Source organism: Aquarana catesbeiana, linkage group LG04, assembly GCF_042186555.1.
Source record: "Aquarana catesbeiana isolate 2022-GZ linkage group LG04, ASM4218655v1, whole genome shotgun sequence".
NCBI classification, from domain to species: Eukaryota; Metazoa; Chordata; class Amphibia; order Anura; family Ranidae; genus Aquarana; species Aquarana catesbeiana.
Window position 1 is genome coordinate 255,454,131 of NC_133327.1, and position 22,603 is coordinate 255,476,733.

General features: G+C 41.7%; 1 protein-coding gene across 2 annotated transcripts in view; it reads right to left on the minus strand.

The window, feature by feature from the left end:
- Positions 1 to 22,603, minus strand: part of IL1RAP (interleukin 1 receptor accessory protein) — a 406,084-nt gene that overhangs the window by 149,096 nt on the left and 234,385 nt on the right. For both annotated transcript variants that reach the window (XM_073626394.1, XM_073626396.1), the window contains exon 3: positions 6,756 to 7,041. In XM_073626394.1, the coding sequence (XP_073482495.1) occupies positions 6,756 to 7,041 (286 nt within the window). The remainder of the gene's footprint in view (positions 1 to 6,755; positions 7,042 to 22,603) is intronic.

The following is a 22,603-nucleotide window of genomic DNA, read 5'->3' on the forward strand; positions in this document are numbered from 1 at the left end:
GAACCAAGCAAAGAGGAAGGCAGCACTGGAGCAATTGTGTGAAATTGTGAAGCAGGTGATCCCCACGGCAGACATCACTTATTTAAAGATTTTCATTGGTGGCCTGAGGAGCACATATCTGAGGGAGCGCAAGAAAGTCCTGGATTCACAGAGATCCGGAGCAGCAGATGACATCTATGTCCCCAGGATGTTGTACTACGACAGGCTGCACTTTCTGGCAGGCCAGACTGAACCCAGGCCAGAACTCTCCAGTCTTCCTTCCACGCTTCCTTCCCCCCTGGCTGAGGCTTCTGACGCCCAACCTGGGCCTTCCAGGCCACATGTGGAGGAGCCCAGATTGAGCCAGGTATAGCATTCCTCTAAATATTTCTGCTTGTCCAATCAATGATGTTAACTAGATGTTAGTTTGGAGTACTAATTTAGGATTGTGATTGATGATGCAAAACATTACAACTATGTCCCTTTTTCATACACAGGGAAGTCTCAGCCAGGAGGTGGCCGGGCCGAGCCGGCTGGCTGATCTGCAGGTCCCTCCACCCCCCCTGAAAAGAGAAAGTGGCAGTAGGACGAGTGCCCTAGAGGAGGCGGCTATCAGATTCTTTTGGAGGGCTACAGAGGTCCTGGGAGCACCACAGACCAGGCAGGAGAACATTGCTGCCTTCATAGCATATAAAATGCAGAGGATGGAGGAGGGCCAAAAAGCCATGTGTGAGGCCCTCATATCAGAGGCTCTGGAGAAAGGTATGAGGGGCCAAATTACACCTCACACACAGCTTTGGGATGGTCCTCCTCCTCCTCCCTCTCCTCCAGGTCCTCCCAGTCCTCCTCCAGGTCCTCCCAGTCCTCCTCCAGGTCCCCCCAGTCCTCCTCCTCCTCCAGGTCCTACTCCTCCTCCTGCCACATCTCCAACTGCACAGCCACAGCCCGGTAGGAAGTGTGAAAGGAAGACCAGAAAGTGAGGACCCTGGGTCCAGTCTGGTCGACCAAAAAATGCAGCCTCTTGTGGTACCACAGCCTGGGGACACACATGTCATCTGCTGCTATCCAAGTCTCTGTGAATTCTGGACCAGACTGCCCTCCCTTACATATGGACTCCTCAGGCCACCAGTTTTGATGTTTAAGAATTGATGTCTGCCGTGGGGGTCCCAGGCTTCGCTAATTTCTCCTGTTGATCCAGTGTTGCCTTCCTCTTTGTTTGGTTCTGATCCCTTAATAAAGGACTTTTGTTTTGAATTATACACTCCTATGTGTTTTACTTCAAAAATGACAGTTGGTTTGTGAGGATTCAGGTACATTTCAAATATACAATGTGAAATGAACAAGGGACACCAACAACAAACAATCTCCTTGAGATTAAATAATAAAAGATATCAATGGTGTTGGGGTAACTTGCCACACAAAACACACACAAAAATATTCTGGAGTAAAAATAAAAATAACATTGAACAAAGATCAGCCTTGGAAAAAATCCAAACATTAAAGAAAAAAAAAGGCTTAAAAACAAAATAAAAAAAACATAAAAAATATAAAACTGTCAGATGTGACAACTAATAACAATATATTGAGGGAATCCCACTAAAAAAACACAAATAAAAGTTTGTGAGAAGTGTGTGTGAATATGAGCAGCAAAACTACTTAATTCTTGTCACATTATAAAGAAGAAGAGAGTGCGCTGTATTAAACCATTTTTTACATTGCAGCGTGACGAAAGTGCTGTATCCATTGCGAATGCTAAGTTTACCAGAACGAGCTGTTCCGTGTCGGAATTTCTTCTGAGCATGCGTGGCACTTTGTGCGTCGGAACAGGCCACACACGGTCGGAATTGACGCGATCGGATTTTGTTGTCGGAAAATTTTATCTCCTGCTGTCCAACTTTGTGTGTCGGAAAATCCGATGGAAAATGTCCGATGGCGCCCACACACGGTCGGAATTTCCGACAACACGCTCCGATCGGACATTGTCCATCGGAAAATCCGACCGTGTGTACGGGGCATAAGGAGACTAAACAGCATTGTAAATGATATGAAAATCTTGACTTTTTTAAATATCAAAAGTTAAGCCCTCGTGTCCAACTCAAACCACTGCCCCTGGCTGTGCCACAACTGCCACAGAAAGGACAGAGGTGTCCTTGTGCTGCAATCTTTCTATGCTGAATGAAAGACAAATTGGCGGCACCCAACCAGGGAATAACCGGGTTCCTGGGAATAGGCTGGAGCACAGTTTCTGTTTACGGATTATGAACCTGGGAGCTGTTTATACATAAGCTAAACAGTTTGTATTTGGAAGCCATTTTTGTAAAAATCACAAGGACCACTAAGATAGGCATTTGAATAGAGAAAAGGTTTCTGCACATTACAACATGAAAAGTTTTGGTTTTGCTCTCATACTAAATTCAGTGAGGTACATTTAATATCCATATGCACAGTCATAATTTATTTGGTACTATATTACAAAGTTATAAAATGCATGCTAGCTTGGGGAATGCTGGTGATCCTCCAGCTCCAGATTGCTCTACAGCAGAGCACGATGACAAGGCTGAGAATTTTAGGATGTAACTAAAATTACTGCTTGGAAGGGAACACTGGCTGTGGGCTAAATTTACTGTAAAGTAATATGAGGCCAAATGTCTCAAGACCTTTAAATCTTACATTTCTTGGCTTTTCCTCCTACACCACACCAGTTACTTTACTAAGTTATTAAAATGATTTGTCAGGGTGAAAAAAGAATGCACATTTTTTGTCCAAACAATTAACATAAGGAAACTAGCTGGTACTTTACGAATTTGTTTATATATATATCTATGTCTATATGTCAGTATATGTCTATGTAACTCTATGTAACGTATTTGATGGTACAAAGTACAACAGAAGATTATTTTAAATCTACCACTACAGGTGCTGAATGACAGATGAACGTATGCCATCTCATTTTTCCACAGGTTAATCTGTTGGCACTGCTTTAAAGGAAAACTAGTGATTTGCAGCCAGTTTTTTTTTTATGAAGGGGTTTTAAGTATATGTTTTTTTTTAAATGTACAGTATGATTTATATCTGTTTCTGTACTATTTATATAAAAACAGGATATTTGACTAAATGTACATTAAGGAACTCAGGGTGAAGCAATTCTGGTACTTTGTTATGCTGCTATCTTCAGGAGATTAGAAACCGGCAAAAAAGCTATAAGAAAAAGCAATATAAAACCCCTCCCTTGCCCATAATGCTCCAATTTTGTGAAAAAGACATAGCAGGAGTAGAAGGAGCATAAGAACAAAGGAGATGGACCAGTGTCCCTTAAAGTGGTTTTAAACCTCAGACTTGTAATATGAACAAAGCATATCCAAGTATAGCGTGTATACTCAATTAAGAGCGCTAAGTGTAATTTCTGTCTGCTGCTTTATTTCATTTCTCTGCTATCAGCATGAATCCCTTCTGACAAGTTTTCCTGACACCAAAAAAAAATGGTGACGGGTAGGGACCTCCAGCTTATTGACAGCCTCAGCTCTGTTCCTGTGAGCTGTGTGAAGGGGGGGTGTCCCTTCCCTCCGCTCAGCTCTCAGAGCTCACCCCTCTGAGCTCTGCAGACTGTAATTTCAGCACTTCATCCCCTTTTTTCTGACCACACAGACAAGCTTTATAAATCCTGGGCTTTGAACGATAGAGGAGAGAACACTGCAGATAAACAGGTACAACCTATGTAGGAGGATTTGTTTCTTCTGTGTATCACCTGAGGCCATACATTTCACTAGGTATATGTAAGGGTTCACAACCACTTTAATGCACTTCAAGAAAGGGATTTTCCTGTTTTCTTAAGCATACATTGAAGGGCAACGGGTAAAGTAATTCTGCTACATTGGGACGTCCAAAAACAGTCCAACTAATGGGTAGGCAACACAGCAAATAAAATGGTAATCGACCCAAGAATAACAGGTTACCAGAGGTGGCTCAATAGCACCTATAGCAGTGATGGCAAACCTTGGCACCCCAGATGTTTTGGAACTACATTTACCATGATGCACAACTACACTGTAGAGTGCATGAGCATCATGGGAAATGTAGTTCCAAAACATCTGGGGTGCCAAGGTACGCCATCACTGGCCTATAGGATCGCTTGAAGAATACCAAAGCTGGCATCCGATAAGGTCTGAACATCCACCAGGTAAAAACTTACAAACACTCTAGAGGTGTGTGCTTTGACAGGTAAAGTTGGAACCCTGTTGAACCGTCTAAAGGTTTGAATGGTGAGCTGCCAAATCCACCTGGAGATATAGTGGAATGAGAAGTTGGCTGTCCTCTACTGGGATCTTCAAAGAGTCATACTGTCTACAGTAAGCTGTAGTTGAGAGATAGAAATGAACAATGTGTACCACATCCAGACAGTGGAGGTAAATCTTCTTGGGATTTTGTGGAGAAGGCCTGGCTCGCAGTCTCCACTCAAATTAATCTCTTAATTAAGAACTCTGTGCAGGCCAGTCAAGTTCCTCCACCCCAAACTCACTCATCCATGTCTTTATGGACCTTGCTTAGTGCACTAGTCCAAGTCATTTGGTGAAGGGGGGAATTATGGTGTGGGGTGGATACTGTATCAATAAGGACAGCAAAAGTATCTTTAAGCCTAGGAGTTATGGCAATAGAATCGCACTCCTCGTGTACCAACTCATCTAACAAGGATAGGGTACATTCCTCCTTATCCTCAGATGACTGAGCAGAAGCAGCTAGGGAAATCAGCGATAAATACTGCAGGATAGGGCATAGGTGCCCACTTATGGCCCCTGTATTGTGAGTCAGCCAACGTGTCTGAACTATTCCCTGTCAACTCAGACAAAATAGCAGAGAATTCCTCCCTGGATGAAAAATAGCAGGAAGGCAAGCCTGAAGGGGTAAAGAAGACTCTTTGAGGAGTGTGTGGACTCAAACAGGGGACAGTGATTTGGGCTATTGGTTTCAACACCTTCTGGAGGCACACTGTAAGCTACCCTGGAAAGGTTTGTGGATCATAAGCTGGCAAGGCCCACAGGATGGCTGGATACTTACAAAACACTGCTGGAGCAGGAAGGGTAATGCCAGCTGTGACCTTGTTACTGTAAGGCAGTAGGGAACCCAAGTGAAAGTTTAATAAGGTGGTGGTGCGGCTAAAAAAATGAGGGGAAGACAGAGGTCTGGATGTGCACTGGAAAATGGTGCATGCAAAGCACAGTGTGACAACGTGAAGGGAGGTCTGGTCTGAAGCAGTAGGGCCACAGAATTGGTAGAGGTGTAAGGAGCAAATTTTTAAAATGGCGCTTTGTCCCTTCCACAAAAGTGTCACAGCCAAGGGTCTAAAGTTATCTCCTTTGGGGACTGACTGGAGCATAGAGGCCCAGACTAGACTCTCTCCTTAAAAAGCAAAGTCTTGACTTACTGCAGTGATGGGCCACAGACAACCTGAGGTCCCAACCAAGCAGATGCACCAGAGAAAGGCAGGATCCAGGGGACATACTCAAACCAAACATTCTTCAGTCTAGGTGGGCATACTCTCTAAGGAGTCTTCAAGTATGAAGTTATACCAAATGGTTGCACCGCAGCCCTGGACATGTAAAGCATTCTGCAGCTAACTCCAACATTAGATACAGAGTTTATAGGGGAGTGCTGGTATGGCCATGAGGATGGCTATAATAAGAATTGGCAGATTTGGAGAGCTACAAAGTGAGCCCCTTCTGGCTTAGCAGCAATCTTGATAAACAAAGCAGAATAAGTTTGCTTCTCCCAAAGAGAAGAGAAGACGTCTGTTCTTCTAGGACACAAACAAAATAAACTGAGCATGATGGGAGTGTGAGGAGCTATACTGGGCTGTCTTACAGCTTTGCTTGCCAGTGTCCAATCTTAGCATAATCTAGTGTGCCAGAATTACTTCACCCTGTGTTCCCTAACGTATGAAAAATAAATAAACCTTTAATGCAGGATGTAAAGATAATAAATGATTTACAGAACGTTGTGGGGTTTCTAAAGAGAGTAAAACAGAGTTGTTTAACTTCAGGCTTTCTGACCCAAATGATGGAATGTAACTAGCCATTCCTTTGAATGGGGAGTCCTCTGAATAGGAGAGACCACGCGGCTTACTGCACTGGGAATTTGTTCCGAGTCTCTCCCGGGAACCACCACGAACGATCAGTTTCTTTCTGAGGTGGTGAGATTATCAGAACTGCTTTCACCGGCAGTGTATATTATAGCTGAATGCTGTTTTAAATATATCTTTGTGTAAGTGCAATAGCTCAAGGGTTGGGTGTTTTTGGGACAATAAAAGTTTGCAGTTTCACACTATGAGGATTTCTTTTCCTTCTATATGGTTGAGTGGAATAAGAGGGTTGCGGGTGTGTTCAGTCTGGAATGTTCAGGATCAGGACGCCATATCTCTGTCGATTTGATCCTAACTGAAATTGCACACTGATGTTCTTTAGTTGCTGAGATAAAGCTGGATTGATTCACTAAGGTGATTGATAATTAGGAGTCCAGTGAGTGCAATAGGAATAGGGAGTGGAATCACAAAGTGTGGTGACGGAACATTTCTGCAATAATATGAACTGTCTCATGAGAAATTACTCAATACCTGTCAAAATGTTTATATTTTTAGAGTGCTGGTTGCTCACGTGCATTTTCTTTTTTTTTTTTTTTTTTATAACAAAACCATTATATAACCTTGGACTAGAAGTGGTTAGGTATTATATATACATTAGTAATCAAGGGAACAATGCATTCATTTTTTTCCTGTAATAACCTACCTCAGCATGCAAGTGTAATTTCCGGTGTCATTGAGAACAGCTGGCCGAAACCAGAGTATATCCTTGTCTTTGCTAATCCTGTTGTCTGGAAGACGAATGTTGATTGGCTCTTCAAGGTCCTTTCCTTGGGCTGTAAAATACCACATTAATGTGAGGCCAGCTGAATGTGCCGTACTATAGTTATGTTTCAGGTAGTCTTCAAACAAAGGGCATCTGATTCTAACTGGTTCCCCATCATATGCTTGGGTCAGCTTCACGATGTCTACTCCCCAGTCATCACATCGTTCTAAAAGACAAATGAATTTAACAGTTTAGTGGACTTTTCTTTTAATGCTGGAAACTACTACAAAATAGTTTAGAGGTATAAACAGCCTAAATTTTGGCAATGCATTCTGCTTTATCGGCCTATTGCCATGTCCTGGGAGGTTGTGCAAATTCAATGGCGCACATTTAAATGAGGTTTTAAAACATAAATGTTTTGTAACTGACAATCCTCAAAATTGTCATATAAATACAAATAAATACATTTTATTTGGCATATACAACATACTGAAGTTTTGTTATGACAAGTAATGATTCAGCAGTCATTTTGATGAAAAGGCTTAGTCCTAAAAAGAGATGCCTGTCATTCTGTAGTTATTTTCTACAACACTGTAATTTTAGTATTCATTGTAGGATTTATTTTAGGAGTTCAATTGCTGCCCAATTTCAAAAGCTTAAAGTACACTAAAACCAGGAAAACTGAGGTGGGACGCCATATCTATACCTGACCCCCAAGGAGGGAAGCCTGTCACCACCCTACAGATCGTGGAGTAAATCTCCCCTTTGGGGTTCTGAACAGCAAGAAATCCCTGGCAGGGGACAGAACCCACTTCAAGCCACCAGAAACATAGGAATGTGATTGAGGTAAAACTACGTTTTAATTAACAGCTTTTAATTCATTATTTATTTAATGAAAAATGTGCTTGCTGCAAAACACACTTAGAAGAAGAAATTCATCAGTAATTTTTCAGGTGGATGATGGGGTCTGTTTGTTTTCAGAGTAGAAACTGTTATCTTTCCTTGCTTCTACTTTGAGCATAAGATAAAGGTAATTGCACTAAATAAAGAGGTCACACCTATGCAGATTGCGGTTGATGTGTTTTCCCGGTGTGCTTTGTGTTTTTTGACACATGGTTTTGATGCTTTTTATTGTGTTTTTGATGCGTTTGCATTTTTGAGTGGTGTGTTCTCATGTGGGAGAACCCAGCAAAAATTGCAGCGGAAATGCATCAAAAAATGCAATGTGTTTCTGCAGCGTTTCTATTGAAGGCTATGGAACCAAAAATGCAACCTTCTGAGGGCACACTTTCCAAAAAATGCACAGATGTCAATGTCACCCATAGGAAACCATGTGAAAAGGACTGTAGTGTGTTTCTGCAATACTGAAAACACTGCAAACCACATAGGTGTGAATGGGGAGAAGGTGTGTTAAATTTGGTGTTATCGCTCTCATTCTTATACTGGTCACCTCATGGCAAAGAACTCTCTGAGGAGCTGAAAAAAAGAATTGTTGCTCTACATAAAGATGGCCTAGGCTATATGAAGATTGCCAAGACCCTGAAACTGAGCTGCAACACGGTGGCCAAGACCATACAGTGGTTTAACAGGACAGGTTCCACTCAGAACAGGCCTCGCCATTATTGATCGAAGATGGTCTGTGCACGTGCTCAGTGTCATATCCATAGGTTGTCTTTGGGAAATAGATGTATGAGTGCTGCCAGCACTGCTGCAGAGGTTGAAGGGGTGGGGGGTCAGCCTGTCAGTGCTCAGACCATACGCCGCACACTGCATCAAATTGGTCTGCAATAGTTAAAATATAAAAGCGTTTCCACTCACATTTGTGAATGCGCTAGCCCTGGTGCATACAGGTGATAAGCTCTATACAAAGAGATACGGCCCCTGAAGTCAAAGAATCATCTGCAAGTCCTCGGCCCTGCTTCCCTCATGGGTAATCATATACTTCAGCCTGTCAGTGCTCAGACCATACACTGCACACTGCATCTAATTGGTCTGCATGGCTGTCTTCCCAGAAGGAAAAAGAACTAAGAGAATAGATATCTCTCAAGAGGGCAAAGAAAACCCCGGAGGCACTGTCTGAAAAAAGCAAACCAAATGTTATTGTACAAAATATCCAATAATAAACACCACACAGCTAGGTACTACAAAAAAATATAACAAACGGGCTATGGTAGATGACTAACACAGACCCTTTAAAATAAAATGACAACGTTGTTGTTAAAAACAGGGGAGCCATGGCTATGCATACCTCATACACACACCATTCATCACTCATATACTGATGTTAATGATTCCAATTAACAAAAACAGCTGTTAATAAGTTTTTGTGAATCACTCTTCAGAGGCGTGGAATAGCAGAAGTGTGGGTATGTGTGGATGGGAAGAATAGTGGAAGTCCATATAATGAGCTGATTAAGCTTAGTAAGCATGATCCCCTTCCTTCAGAGACTGGGCCGCAGGGCAGTATTCCAAAATAACGACCCCAAACACACCTCCAGGACGACCACTGCCTTGCTAAAAAAGCTGAGGGTAAAGGTGATGGACTGGCCAAGGGTGTCTCCAGACCTAAACCCTATTGAGCATCTGTGGGGCATCCTCAAACGGAAGGTGGAGGAGCGTAAGGTCTCCAACATTCACCAGCTCCGTGATGTAGTCGGTTTAGACATTAATGGCTGTGTGTTCAGTTATTTTGAGGGGACAGCAAATTGACACACTCAAGCTGTACACTCATTACTTTACATTGTAGCAAACAGTAGATCCTTCAGTGTTGTCACATGAAAAGATATAATAAAATATTTAGAAAAATGTGAGGGTGTACTCACTTATATGCATGTATGTATGTATGTGAGTGTGTGTGTGCATGTGTGCCCATGTGTGTGTCGATGCATGTATGTATGTGCACATATGTGTGTTTGCATATGTTTATATGTTTGTGCATATGTGCAATTATATGGGCATGTGTGTATTATGTGTGTGTTTATATATACAATATACTGTATGTGTGTGTGTATTATGTGTGTGTTTATATATACAGTATGTGTGTGTGTTTACATATGTGTATGCTTATATATACAATATGTGTGTGTGTATTATGTGTGCATGTTTATATATGTGTATGTATGTGTGTGTGTGCATACATGTGTGTTTACATGTATGTATGTATGCACATTTTATGTATGCACTTTTAATCCTCACCCCCGCTATGTGTACAATCAGAACTGATTTTTTTTTTTCCCCCGTGTGTTCATAGTACTAGCAAAAAAATGTTGTTCCTCTGAAAAGGAGGCATTTAACAGCCAGTAAAAAGGGCAATATGTTGCCTCCTGATCACCTGTTTTAACCCCCTAAATGCATCATTACTATGCAATGCACACAGGTGTGGAGTGGTTGCAGTGCAGCCCCATTTACCTAGGGGTATACATCCTGACTGGAAAAAAAATGAGAAACATTGGGAGAGAGTAATCAATCTCGTCATAATTTTCCTCCTGCAGCCCTGAATGCCTGCAGAAGGAAGAGGAGGAGAAGCGGGGGGGGGGGGGGGGGGGGGATGAAAAAATACATTCCTTTATATGCAGCCACCCTCTTGCGACCGGGCCCTGGCGTTCCGTCACCGGCCTTGGAGGAAAGGGCCCTGTCCGGGGGTCAAGGGGGGCCCTTCATGGTTTCTTGCATCAGGGACCCGCCGAAGGTTCTAGTTACGTCACTAAATGTATTTCAGGCAAAATCAATCAGTATTTTATTTTCTGCATTTGTTGAACATGTACTTAGCGCGATCTTGGGTTTAGATGTGTCGACTGCCAGGAATACACTTCCTGTCACAGGATGCAAACGCAGACTGTACTGTATCTATGGAGGAGCAGTGTTGTAATCCTAGAAAAGGACTACTAGAAAAGGAGTACTTCGAGAGGTCATTCATTTATGTTAAAGTTGAAATTAAATCCACTTAAATGTTACCTTTCCCCTCTCCTATTAATATGCTGGAGACAATGAGGTCCAATGAACTAAAACTGAGTAAAGAGAATGGAGGTTATACTGAACACAGTGTACCCAATCTTCTCTTCAAGAAATGCAAGTCAGTGACTGACGATTAGGTTTAAAATCTCATATCAGCACTACTACTACTACAAAAAAGCTTACGACAGATCAGGTTCAATCAGCAGATCAGGCTGAAAACACTACCTTAGGAGGTCAGTAAGCCTAAAATGCGTTCTCAGCCCTATCTTAAAATTTACATCTCATAATACTTCTAGCAGAGCACTCAACAGACTAATGTTTCCTGACAAGCACTGGTCATATACCTCCAGAGCCAGAGTTTGCTTAAGTACTAACAAGTACATTTACAAATACAGGTCATTAGACAAAGACAAAACGCATAATCTGTGACAGTGTTCTTATATACTACAATAAAGCATGTCATTTTTGTTTCTTGATCTTTTCCAATCATAAACAATAGAAAAACAAAACAGATGGACATAGACAATACTAAGCAAGTTTCTGTTCTGTGCACTATCAAGGTTAATAGGTGTATTCCAAAGTTCTTACATTATTTAAAGTCCACATTGTAAGAATTTAGTGCTGTGACGGTCATCATCCCCCCCCCCCCCCTTCCCTCTTAGGTCTCTATAGCCCATAGATATTGAATGGGCTGTTTGTTTATGTGGTTTGAGCCTCCAGGTGCTGCATGCAGGCAGCCTATGCAAGTGTATGGGGGAGCAACAGTTGTACGAGTACAGCCACTCATCAAAGTTTGAGAGTTGTGTAGGTGACCACTCAAAGGCATGCACGCGGCTGTGAAATTAGAGCATGTGTCTGTACAGCTGCTGCTTTTCTTTACACTTACATAGGCTGCCTGCACACAGCACCTGGCAGCTCAAACTGCATAAACAAACAGCCAATTCATGGTGTGAATGAGGTCTAAATATTGTCGAAGGACAAATTAATCTCTTAACTCCAATGCTCACAAGAATTAGGATGTGGATCCAGTCACCCCAAATTTTACCAATTTTTTTAGAGCACTGGCAAGCATATTTCATAATGGTTACTGCATGGTGATATATTCATAACACCCGGTTACACTAAGGCCCCAATAACAACTTGGCATTCCAGGAACATGTGTCCCTGGAAACCCGCTAAAAACGTGCACTGCGCTTATTTTTTAATGGCAATGAATAATAATAAAATGTTTTGCCAATTCTATCTTCCACCCCTTAGCTCTCTTGATTGGGTGAGGATTGGCTCAATGACTCCCTCTGAAGGGTAAACAAAAAACTTTCAGCATTTACAGCTCAGAGATCTCAATTTTGCATTGAAACTTTGCACATTCCTGAAGGCCAGTGACTGTTTGAAGCGGGCTTAGACTACAGTGAGTAGGGCTTTGCTGGAACAAAACCGGAGAACTTTCTTGGAAAATCTCCTAGGGGATCCGACTGGAAGGGGGCATGGGTACCCACCAAAAACTAGGTCCCTGCCTGCCAATAAATGTCCAAAAGTATAGAGGAAGGGGAATGAGGACACAAAGTAGAACTTCCCTTTTAGGGTAAAGTTCCACTTTGACTGACTCCAGTGACGATCACGCTAAATCTGATGGCACTTAGATCTGTGTGTGGGGTGAGACAAAGACCATTGTCACAATGCCAATACATTTGGTTAAAGTGTAAGTTCACCTTTACAGAAAAGTTGAATTTACACAGGACTCTGTCCTCATCGCATCTGCTCCCGCTAACCTGGAAAGCGACAATCATCTGTTCTGACACACTGGATAGCCGCTTTACCAGTCAGAGGATCTGTAATCCCCACAGCTTTCTCCCCTCTTCGCCTGTGGGGACAGGACGGGCTACGCAGGTTTTGATTGGTTGGCACCAACCAAATAGAATGCTCCTAAATGTACCTCGATGAGGTACGTTTTGGAAAGTAAGCCGCAGGGATTTCTAAGCCCCGGACTCGTGAGGCGGCTATACAAGGTCTCATAGCGGGAGATCGCCGGGCTCCAGGTCAGACCGGGAGCGGGGGGTGGGATAAGGAGGGGGTCCTGGGCAAGTTCACCTTACAGATTTTTCTGTAAAGGAGAACTTACCCTTTAAATAAAACCTTTCATTTTCATTACACATATTTTGTTTTGGACCAAGTAATGGCATTACTGGTCTCTGTGCTTCTCTATTATATGCAAGTAGATTGTGACTGGGGAAAGGGGCCAGCAGTGTGCTGTACATAGCTTCCTGAAAACATCACAGCATGCTGCCTCGGTGCTCCTCTCAAGTCCTCAGCCCAGGAGCAAACATTGCCTAAATACAAGAGGTATGTGTATCTGTACGTGAATCTTAGTGTATTTTGTGTATTTCTTCCAGATCTGTGCAGTATTCCAGTGTGAAACTTTGCTCCGGTCTGGAGTTTGCTATATTAACCACTTAAGGACGCCCTATGTACATGTACTGCAGCAGGGCGGCCCTTAAGAGCAAAATTACGTACATGTACGTGATTCCTCGGATCGGCTCTGGGGTGTGCGGGACACAGCGGGTTGGATTGAACACAGCGGGACACAGCAGGAGCTAATCAGCGGGTCCGGGGGCCAGGATGGCCACCGGCCACCTGCGATCATTCACAGGCCACCGTTCTGTCAGAGAGGAAGAGAGAGATCTTGTCTTCCTGCTAATCAGGAACACAGACAGTGGTGGCTGGTGGTGGGAACAGCAAACAATGCACCCACGCCCCCCCCAGTCAGTCACCAGCCCTGCACTTACCCCATCTATCGAGCAGCGCTTCCTCTAGGCGACGGCTTCCCCTGCGTCTCCTCCTCCTCTGCATCATGGCGGCTTCCGCGATGTGTCTCCTCCCTTCTCCTAGGCGGCCAATAGGAACGCTTCTCCTTTCAGCCAATTGGGTGATGGGTCTCATGACCCACTTCCTGATTGGCCAGCAGAAGACTTAGGAAGACAATAGTGAATATTCATTCACTATTGTCACGCAACTGGGCGGGCTCAGGATGCAGTGCTCTGTGCCCCGAGCCCACCCTTTTTTGAAGCCTATTAGAACCTCTGGCTCTAATCAGGTGCTTAAAAAAACCCAATGGAATCCGTGCGTCCGCATGCAGATTAGGGGTCCGGATGCATGGATAGGGGAGTCCATAAATCTATCCCATAGTTTGTAGGCACTAGAACTTTTGCGCAAACCAATCAGTATACGCTTTTTGGGATTTTTTACTTTACCAAAAATATGTAGCAGAATACAAATTGGCCTAAACCGATGAAGAAATGTGAAAAAGAAATTTTATTGGATGTGTTTTATAGCAGAAAGTTAATTTTTTTTTTTTTTTTCAGGTGAAATACAGGACTTTCTGAAAACATGTGGTGTGGCTGTTTCAAGATGCACAATAAGAAGGCACTTGAAGAAAGATGGGCTGATTGGTCGAGTCACCAGAAGAAAGCCATTACTATGCAAATGCCACAAAGTATCCTGCTTACAATACGCCAAACAGCACAGAGACAAGCCTCAAACCTTCTGGCACAAAGTCATTTGGAGTGATGAGACCAAAATTGAGCTTTTTGGCTACAACCATAAACGCTACATTTGGAGAGGAGTCAACAAGGCCTTTGATGAAAGGTACAGAGGTGGATCGTTGATGTTTTGCGGATGTGTGAGCTACAAAGGCACAGGAAATTTGGTCAAAATTGTTGGCAAGATGAATGCAGTATGTTATCAAAAAATACTGGAGTAACATTTGCATTCATCAGCCAGGAAGTTGCGCATGGGACATACTTGGACATTCCAACATGACAATGATCCAAAACACAAGGCCAAGTCGACCTGTCATTGGCTACAGCAGAATAAAGTGAAGGTTCTGGAGTGGCCATCTCAGTCTCCTGACCTCAATATCATTGAGCCACTCTGGGGAGATCCCAAAAAGTTGCAGTTCATGCAAGACAGACCAATAATTTACAGGAACTTGAGGCTTTTTGCCAAGAGGAATGGGAAGCTTTACCATCTGAGAAGATAAAGAGCCTCATCCACAAAAGACTTCAAGCTGTCATTGATGTTAAAGGGGGCAATACAAGGTATTAGGAACTGGGGTATGTAAACTTTTGATTAGGGTCATTTGGGTAGTTTCTGTTGTGATTATGATTTAAAAACAGTAAACACAGTTGAATGATAATAAATGGCTTCAGCCAAACACTAATCATGAGTGAAAGAAAATTTTTTTTGTTATCATTCATATTCTCTGAAAAATGGCCAAGAAATCATAAATTCTGCCAGGGTATGTAAACTTATGAGCACAACTATATATATATATATATATATACACAGTATCTCACACAAGTGGGTAAGAGTGTGGTGCTGCGCTAATCCTCTCAATATGTGTGAAAATCTCAATAAAATAACTGTGTATGTGGTGACATAATATCCATAAATGACTCTGGAATACAAATATATATAAATATAGCATAACGTGATACTTCTACCTATAAAAAAACAAGTAACAGTATTTGGCTGAAGATGATAGCCAGGCATACACCAAACAAGTGTATACAAAAGTGACTGGTGCTCATAAAAACAAATTACAAGTGACAGTTACACCCTTATGCACAAAAATAGAGTAAAATCTACAAAAATTTAAAAAATCTAAGACTTATATATATAGCATAGCAATCTCTAACTGAACATATATGCACCTGGTACAGCTAGGCACACAGCAAACGGGTGTATATATAAAACGTGACTGGTGCTCATACACACATTATAAAAAGTGATGGTTAAAATGGAACCGTGTGCTGTTAAAGCAAATAAAGTCCACTAATGAACGTGCATAAAACAGTGATCCACTTAAAAAATAATAATAATAATCCGCATCAAGTCCAAACAATGTGCATACAAGTGATCAGCTTGATGCCGATAAACGTGACTGAATACAGTAGCGATTGTTCTTTCTTCATGCAACACGGCACACAATGGTGGGCAGTGGCCCCTTACCTGAGGGTAATGGGGTACTCGCGTTTAGCCAATTTTAGGCATGGCAGCCTTTAGTTGGTAAGACCATGGAATCAACCAGCAGTGGGGGTGGTAGTGATACAATCCTATCCTGGCATGTCTCCTTTAAGGACATACGTCTCCTCAAGTAGTGTCCCGGGGTCACCAAGATAGAAACCAAAAGGAAGATCCCACAATGGTGTGATATTGTTTGGCAAAGAGTCAAATTTTATTAAAGCACACAAATACTCACATTAAAAACAAAGATACTGTGCGGAGATCCGACGAGCGGCGAGCTTGTAACACAAGACAAACATAGAGTGCCTGTCCCGTCACGACCCACGTGACTTCATCAGGGGATATCCCCTAACTTTATTTGCTTTAACAGCACATGGTTCCATTTTAATCGTCACTTTTTATAATGTGTGTATGAGCACCAGTCATGTTTTATATATACACCCATTTGCTGTGTGCCTAGCTGTACCAGGTGCATATATGTTCAGTTAGAGATTGCTATGTTATATATATAAGTCTTAGATTTTTTACATTTTTGTAGATTTTACTCTTTTTTTGTGCATGAGGGTGTAACTGTCACTTATAATTTGTTTTTATGAGCACCAGTCACTTTTGTATACACTTGTTTGGTGTATGCCTGGCTATCATCTTCAGCCAAATACTGTTACTTGTTTTTTATAGGTAGAAGTATCACGTTATGCTATATTTATATATATTTGTATTCCAGAGTCATTTATGGATATTATGTCACAACATATACAGTTATTTTATTGAGATTTTCACACATATTGAGAGGATTAGCGCAGCACCACACTCTTACCCATTTATCTTATAGCTAGGGGCAGGTTGTACCCTATCCGGTGTAGGCGGCTTTTCCCTATTTTATATATATTTTTTTTTTTTCTACTATTCACCTTCCCCCATATACGATAGCGCAGGAATACCCTCTATCTGTTGATCTCACACAAGTGAGTGCACTCCTCACATTTTTGTAAATATTTTATTATATCTTTTCATGTGACAACACTGGCGAAATTACACTTTGCTACAATGTAAACCAGTGAGTGTACAGCTTGTAAAACAGTGTATATTCGCTGTCCCCTCAAAATAACAACACACAGCCATTCCTGTGTAAACTGCTGGCAACAAAAGTGAGTACACCCCTAAGTGAAAATATCCAAATTGGGACCAATTAGCCATTTTCCCTCCCCGGTGTCATGTGACTTGTTAGTGTTACAAGGTCTCAGATGTGAATGGGGAGCAGGTGTGTTAAATTTGGTGTTATCGCTCTCTCACTCACACTGGTCACTGGAAGTTCAACATGGCACCTCATGGCAAAGAACTCTCTGAGGATCTGAAAAAAAGAATTGTTGCTCTACATAAAGATGGCCTAGGCTATAAGAAGATTGTCAAGACCCTGAAACTGAACAGCAGTACAGTGGCCAAGACCACACAGCGGTTTAACAGGACAGGTTCCACTCAGAACAGGCCTCGCCATGCTTGACCAAAGAAGTTTAGTGCACGTGCTCAGCGTCATATCCAGAGGTAAATTGACGTATGAGTGCTGCCAGCATTGCTGCAGAGGTTGAAGGGGTGGGGGGGTCAGCCTGTTAGTGTTCAGACCATACGCCGCACACTGCATCAAATTGGTCTGCAGTGGTTAAAATATAAAAGTGTTTCCACTCACATTTGCAAATGCGCTAGCCCTGGTGCTTACAGGTGATAAGCTCTATACAAAGAGATACGGCCCCTGAAGTCAAAGACTTTATCAAGGGGTCCTCTTTCACGTGGTTAGTGACGAAATGTGTCAGGGAGGAGCTTGTGACGTCATCGTGCATACCCAGGAAGTATACGATTACCCATGAGGGAAGCAGGGCCGAGGACTTGCAAATGATTCTTTGACTACAGGGGCTGTATCTCTTTGCATAAAGCTCATCACCTGTATGCACCAGGGCTAGTGCATTCGCAAATGTGAGTGGAAACACTTTTATCTTTTAATGAATCGTGGTTTTACAGAACTATACTATGTTAGTTCCTTCTTTACCCTTATGTAGCCGTTGTGTATGAGGGACATCGTTTAAAAAAGCAGGAGTCCACTGATGGGAGCCTAAGGACTACTGGATATATACCCCTAAGAGGAAGGTGCAACTAGGCCAATTTGGGGCCATCCCAGGAGGTGAGTGCATAGTGTGACTGGTGGAGGGCACACTTGGTGTTTTCACAAGATTATCTGAGATAAATGCCCAAAAATGTGGCTCACCAGCATTTAACGTTTTGATCCTTAAAAAAAAAAATGCTAAAAAAATGCTATTGCAAAAACCCACTGCAAAGCTACTGGCGTTTTTATAAAGTTAATAGAACATCCACTGTGCATGAGGCCTTAGTGTTTAACAGACCTCACAATGGGCTAACACAGAATATGATTAGTTTTGTTCTAAGCCATTTAGCAGATATGTAAACAACAAGCAGATTGTGAAGTCTCATAAACAAAGAAGGATCATCAATCACAGGATGGCAAAGAAATCCTCTCCTGTACAGGACTTACTTAGCAGAATGATCTCTCCAAGGAATGGGTAATTCTTTCATTCTGCTGCACTGCGATTGACAGGTTTCCATTATCTGACTCAGTTTCCTAGGCCGGTGACAGTAGGAGATAGCAGTTCATTCTGATGTGTCATAGATGGATGATATTGGCCTCACTTAGTACACTGCTAAACCTTCGAGTGTCACATTTAAGCCACTTGATTCATGTGTAGTTTCCACTACATGTAATTATTTACAGGATAAAGTGAACGGTGGTTGCAGAATATTAATGACAGACCAAACAACATTTTGCTTGTCTTGGTGCCCAGTTCTTCAAATTAACACAACCCTAATGAAAACAGATCTTTTCCTTGCAGTTTAACAATTACTTCAAAACTATTTGACCTCGATGACTGAATACAACTCTACATGTAAAATAATATTATAATTTTTAATCTAGCTTTTGATTTTCCTCTTAGCAATTATCCTATGGGGCATTTATAGATATTGTTTCATTCCCAGATTACAATTCAAAAAAATATATCCACTGATAACATTTAATAAAGGGCCCTTTTCCATTAAAAAAAAACTCTGTTCTAACACAAGAATCATAAATGAGCTCCTTTGTAATAATATACATACAGTATATGTCAATGCATAGGTACAGTATATTGATGCATGGACACAGAAACTGTGGGCAACCGTGCTAGGGGAGCTTGGAACACATAACTTCCATTATATGTATAACTTTATTGTTCTCCTTTCTAAGCTCACCAACGTTAGTGGGAATCACTTCAAAGTAAGCTGACTGCTTTTCTTGCTGGTTTACATAACTATAAGGATGTTACTTGGGCAGCAAGTGAGGAGTCATTTACCAAAAGAGGACACACAAAAAAAGTTTAAAAATTTAAACAGTAAATAAATACATAAAGCATTCTAACATTTTTCCACTTCAATAAAAATACAAGCATTGGTCGAAATTGTTTGCAAACTAGGGCAATCTATATAGGAAAGAAATCAATTCTGAATTCAGATGGTTTAATTTGCTGAAATTTGTCTTTATATTGAGTTGCCACGTTCCACATGAAAGCTGAATTTAGGCTAGCAATCTTTATAGTGACTGACAGGCAAGAAAGTTATTTATGTCGGCATCACCAATATGGTGACGTTCACCAATAATCTAAAGAGCAAACTGGAAGTAGGGTAGTGGCATAAAGCTGACAAAACTACAGAGTATGTAAAGTGTTGTCACCTTCATCCTATGTCATATAGCACTTGCAGGGTTTGGGTGCATAAGGAGAGCATTTATTCTACAAATCTTTAGGCAGCTAAAGTAGATTTTATTAAATGGACGTGTTTCAACTTGCATAGTTAAATAGTTATGATGAAAAAAAAAGACATAAATCCATATATTATATAATATTTTTTAATATGTAAACAATCATTTAATAAAATACATTTTATTTTACAATTCTATAAAAGATTACACAAAAAACAAAACAAAAAAAACATAAAAGAATAAAGTATTATTGTTACTGGTCATACTACAATGATAAGTATGATCAAATATTATTTTCGTACATTTACCTTTTACCATTCTCAGTTCTATATGTGTAAATGCATGGGGTACAGCACATACACATTCTTATTGCAAGTACTATTTATGGATAATGTATTGATGTACAGTATTTATAAATAATGTAATACCACTGACGAATATCTCTTATCACTGTGACTAACAGTATGTTTTTTTGATTATAGATGTTCCCATATGGTGTGATGAAGCAGACCGAGAAACACATAACAATCAGCCACTGTCTTGCATTTAAAACATCAGTGCATTCTGAAAGATAATGTTTGTTCGACTTGTATGTCAAAGTTTCTTACAGAACTGTAAAGGGTATGGGAATTATAATAGTTTTTTCTTTAATTAATTTTTACTGAATTTTGTAGATATTTTATAGAATTTTAAAGAAAAGGGAATATATTTTTTTTAATTGTTTAGATCAGCCCTCAAAATTTTAACTCGCCTGCTCGCATTTTGCGAGTGAAAAAAATGAGGATTGCGAGTGTTGCGGGGCTGTGCTGTCTATGGAATGTATAGCCAGTCCCCCCCCACCGTGCACAGGCTCGCAGCGTGGCCATTTCAATAGGAGTCAAACAGCTGCCTGGGACCACCCCCTCCACCTCCCTCCTGCCGCATATTCCCACCCCGCTCAGGGTCACATTGCGGGCTTTCAATAGGTGTCAAAGAGCCGCCTAGGACCCCCCCTCCTCCTCTCTCACATCTAAAGAGTGGGGCGGTGCATGTCTCTGCAGGGCAGTCCTAAGTGGGCAGGCTCAAACACTCCATCCGCCCTCAGTGTGCACCGTTGCTTGACCCCTGTGGCTGCAGCAGGAGAATGGTAAATAATAAATATGACATATGACAAATACGACAAATATTGGAAGCAGCACATGTGCTGGAGGCATTGGTATAATGGGGGGATTGAACAAGATGTGTAGACAGAAAGGGGGGGTTAATAAGAGGCAAAGGTATAATGGTTTGGGGGGATTACTGTGGAATTGAAGGCATCTGAATCATACCTAAGCCTCCAATTCCACCCCCCCACTCTATCATACATGTGCCTCCAATTCCACCCCCTCCCCAATCTATCATACCGTATGTTAGATTGGGGGGTGGAATTGGAGGCATAGGTATGATGGATTTGGGAGATAGGGGTGGAATTTAAGGCATAGGTATGATGGATTGGGGGGAAAATTTAAAGCATAGATGCGCTGTATTGGGGGGGGGGGGGGATTAGAGGCATAGGTATGCCGGAAAGGGAAGGTTGGAAGAAGAGGTGTGCTGGGGGTCGTTAAAAGCACAGGTGTGCTGGGAGGGGGTGTAAGGAGGCAGAGATATGCTGGGAAGAGGAATCAGAGGTAGAGGTGTGCTAGGTGGAGGGGGGATGCATTGGAGGTAGAGGTGTACTGGGGGAGGCATTTTGTAACTTAATTCTGCATAAAATATTTAACAGTGTCATTTCATGAGATATTTATGAGGGCGTGTTTAGGGTGGGATTAGGGGTGGGGCAAGGTGGAGCAACTGGTGGCGAGTAACCCCTAAGGTCTATTTTACACATTGAGTCCACAATTTTCTGTTACTGGCATGCAACGCTAAGATTGATAAGTTTATAATGGGACAAATTTAGTTCAAGCAATAGAGAAGATGAATGAATACACTGAAAACCTCCATACTGTATAATGGTACACTGGCAAATGTGAGCAATAAAATGAAAACTGTCTATTTATCTGTATTTACTTACAAACAGAAATTAAAGATCTTGAAGTACAGGCATTTTTTATCTATACGGTTATCAAATGTGTTGTGGAATATGTCCTCAAGGTTGAGTAAGACCATTACTGCTACTGAGGCCTAAGGCTGGGTTCACACTGGTACGACAGGACTGTTGTACGACAGTCATCCTACTTTGCCCTGCTACATCTGTCCTACATCAGTCCTACTTCTATCCGATTTGCATGAACAAGATAAGATTTTGCTCCGATTTGAGATAGTATGACTTCTCCTTTGAACAATCAAAACAATCCCAGAGTGATAAATTCATTTTGCTGCTGCTGTAATCACCATGTGAGATATCACAAGTCGGATGGTTAGGACAAGGATCCTACTTTTATCCAACTTCAAAGTTATTCATTGGGCTGAAGTAGGATCAAAGTCGGACCAAAAGTAGTGCAGGGAGCATTTTCAAAGTCAGACCGACTTGTGTTGGACCAATTAAGACGGCTCTCATTGGCAAAGATTGATTTTCACACGTCATGCGACATGAGCTCCCAATGTTGGAGCGTTTGTCGTACCAGTGTGAACCCGACCTTTCTTATGCTGATTAGTGCTGATGTGCATAAGAGCTGACCATACTAAAGTAATGCTAGAAACTCCACTGGCCTACTGTTTCACTCACACACCTAGTGCAGAGAAATACAACAAACTCTGCTTTTTGGAGGTTACTTTAGCCTATGGTGAGAGTGGTTTAGAATGAGGAAGTCTAAGCCAGACAGCTATAAAAGAATATTGAGTTCTAAGACTTATGTGTGTATTCCACTCATCACTTTCCTCTATGTTACGTTTTCTGTAATGAAGCTAAAGAAAACCCATCCAAAAGACAGAAGAGCCTTTTTTCAAGATTAAAAAGTAAAACTGACAGGGGATAAGACAAACAGAGGTTCCACTTGAATTACCAAGGCCCAGCGAAGGGGAGGCACGTTCATTGCTGGACACTTTTTAGAATTCA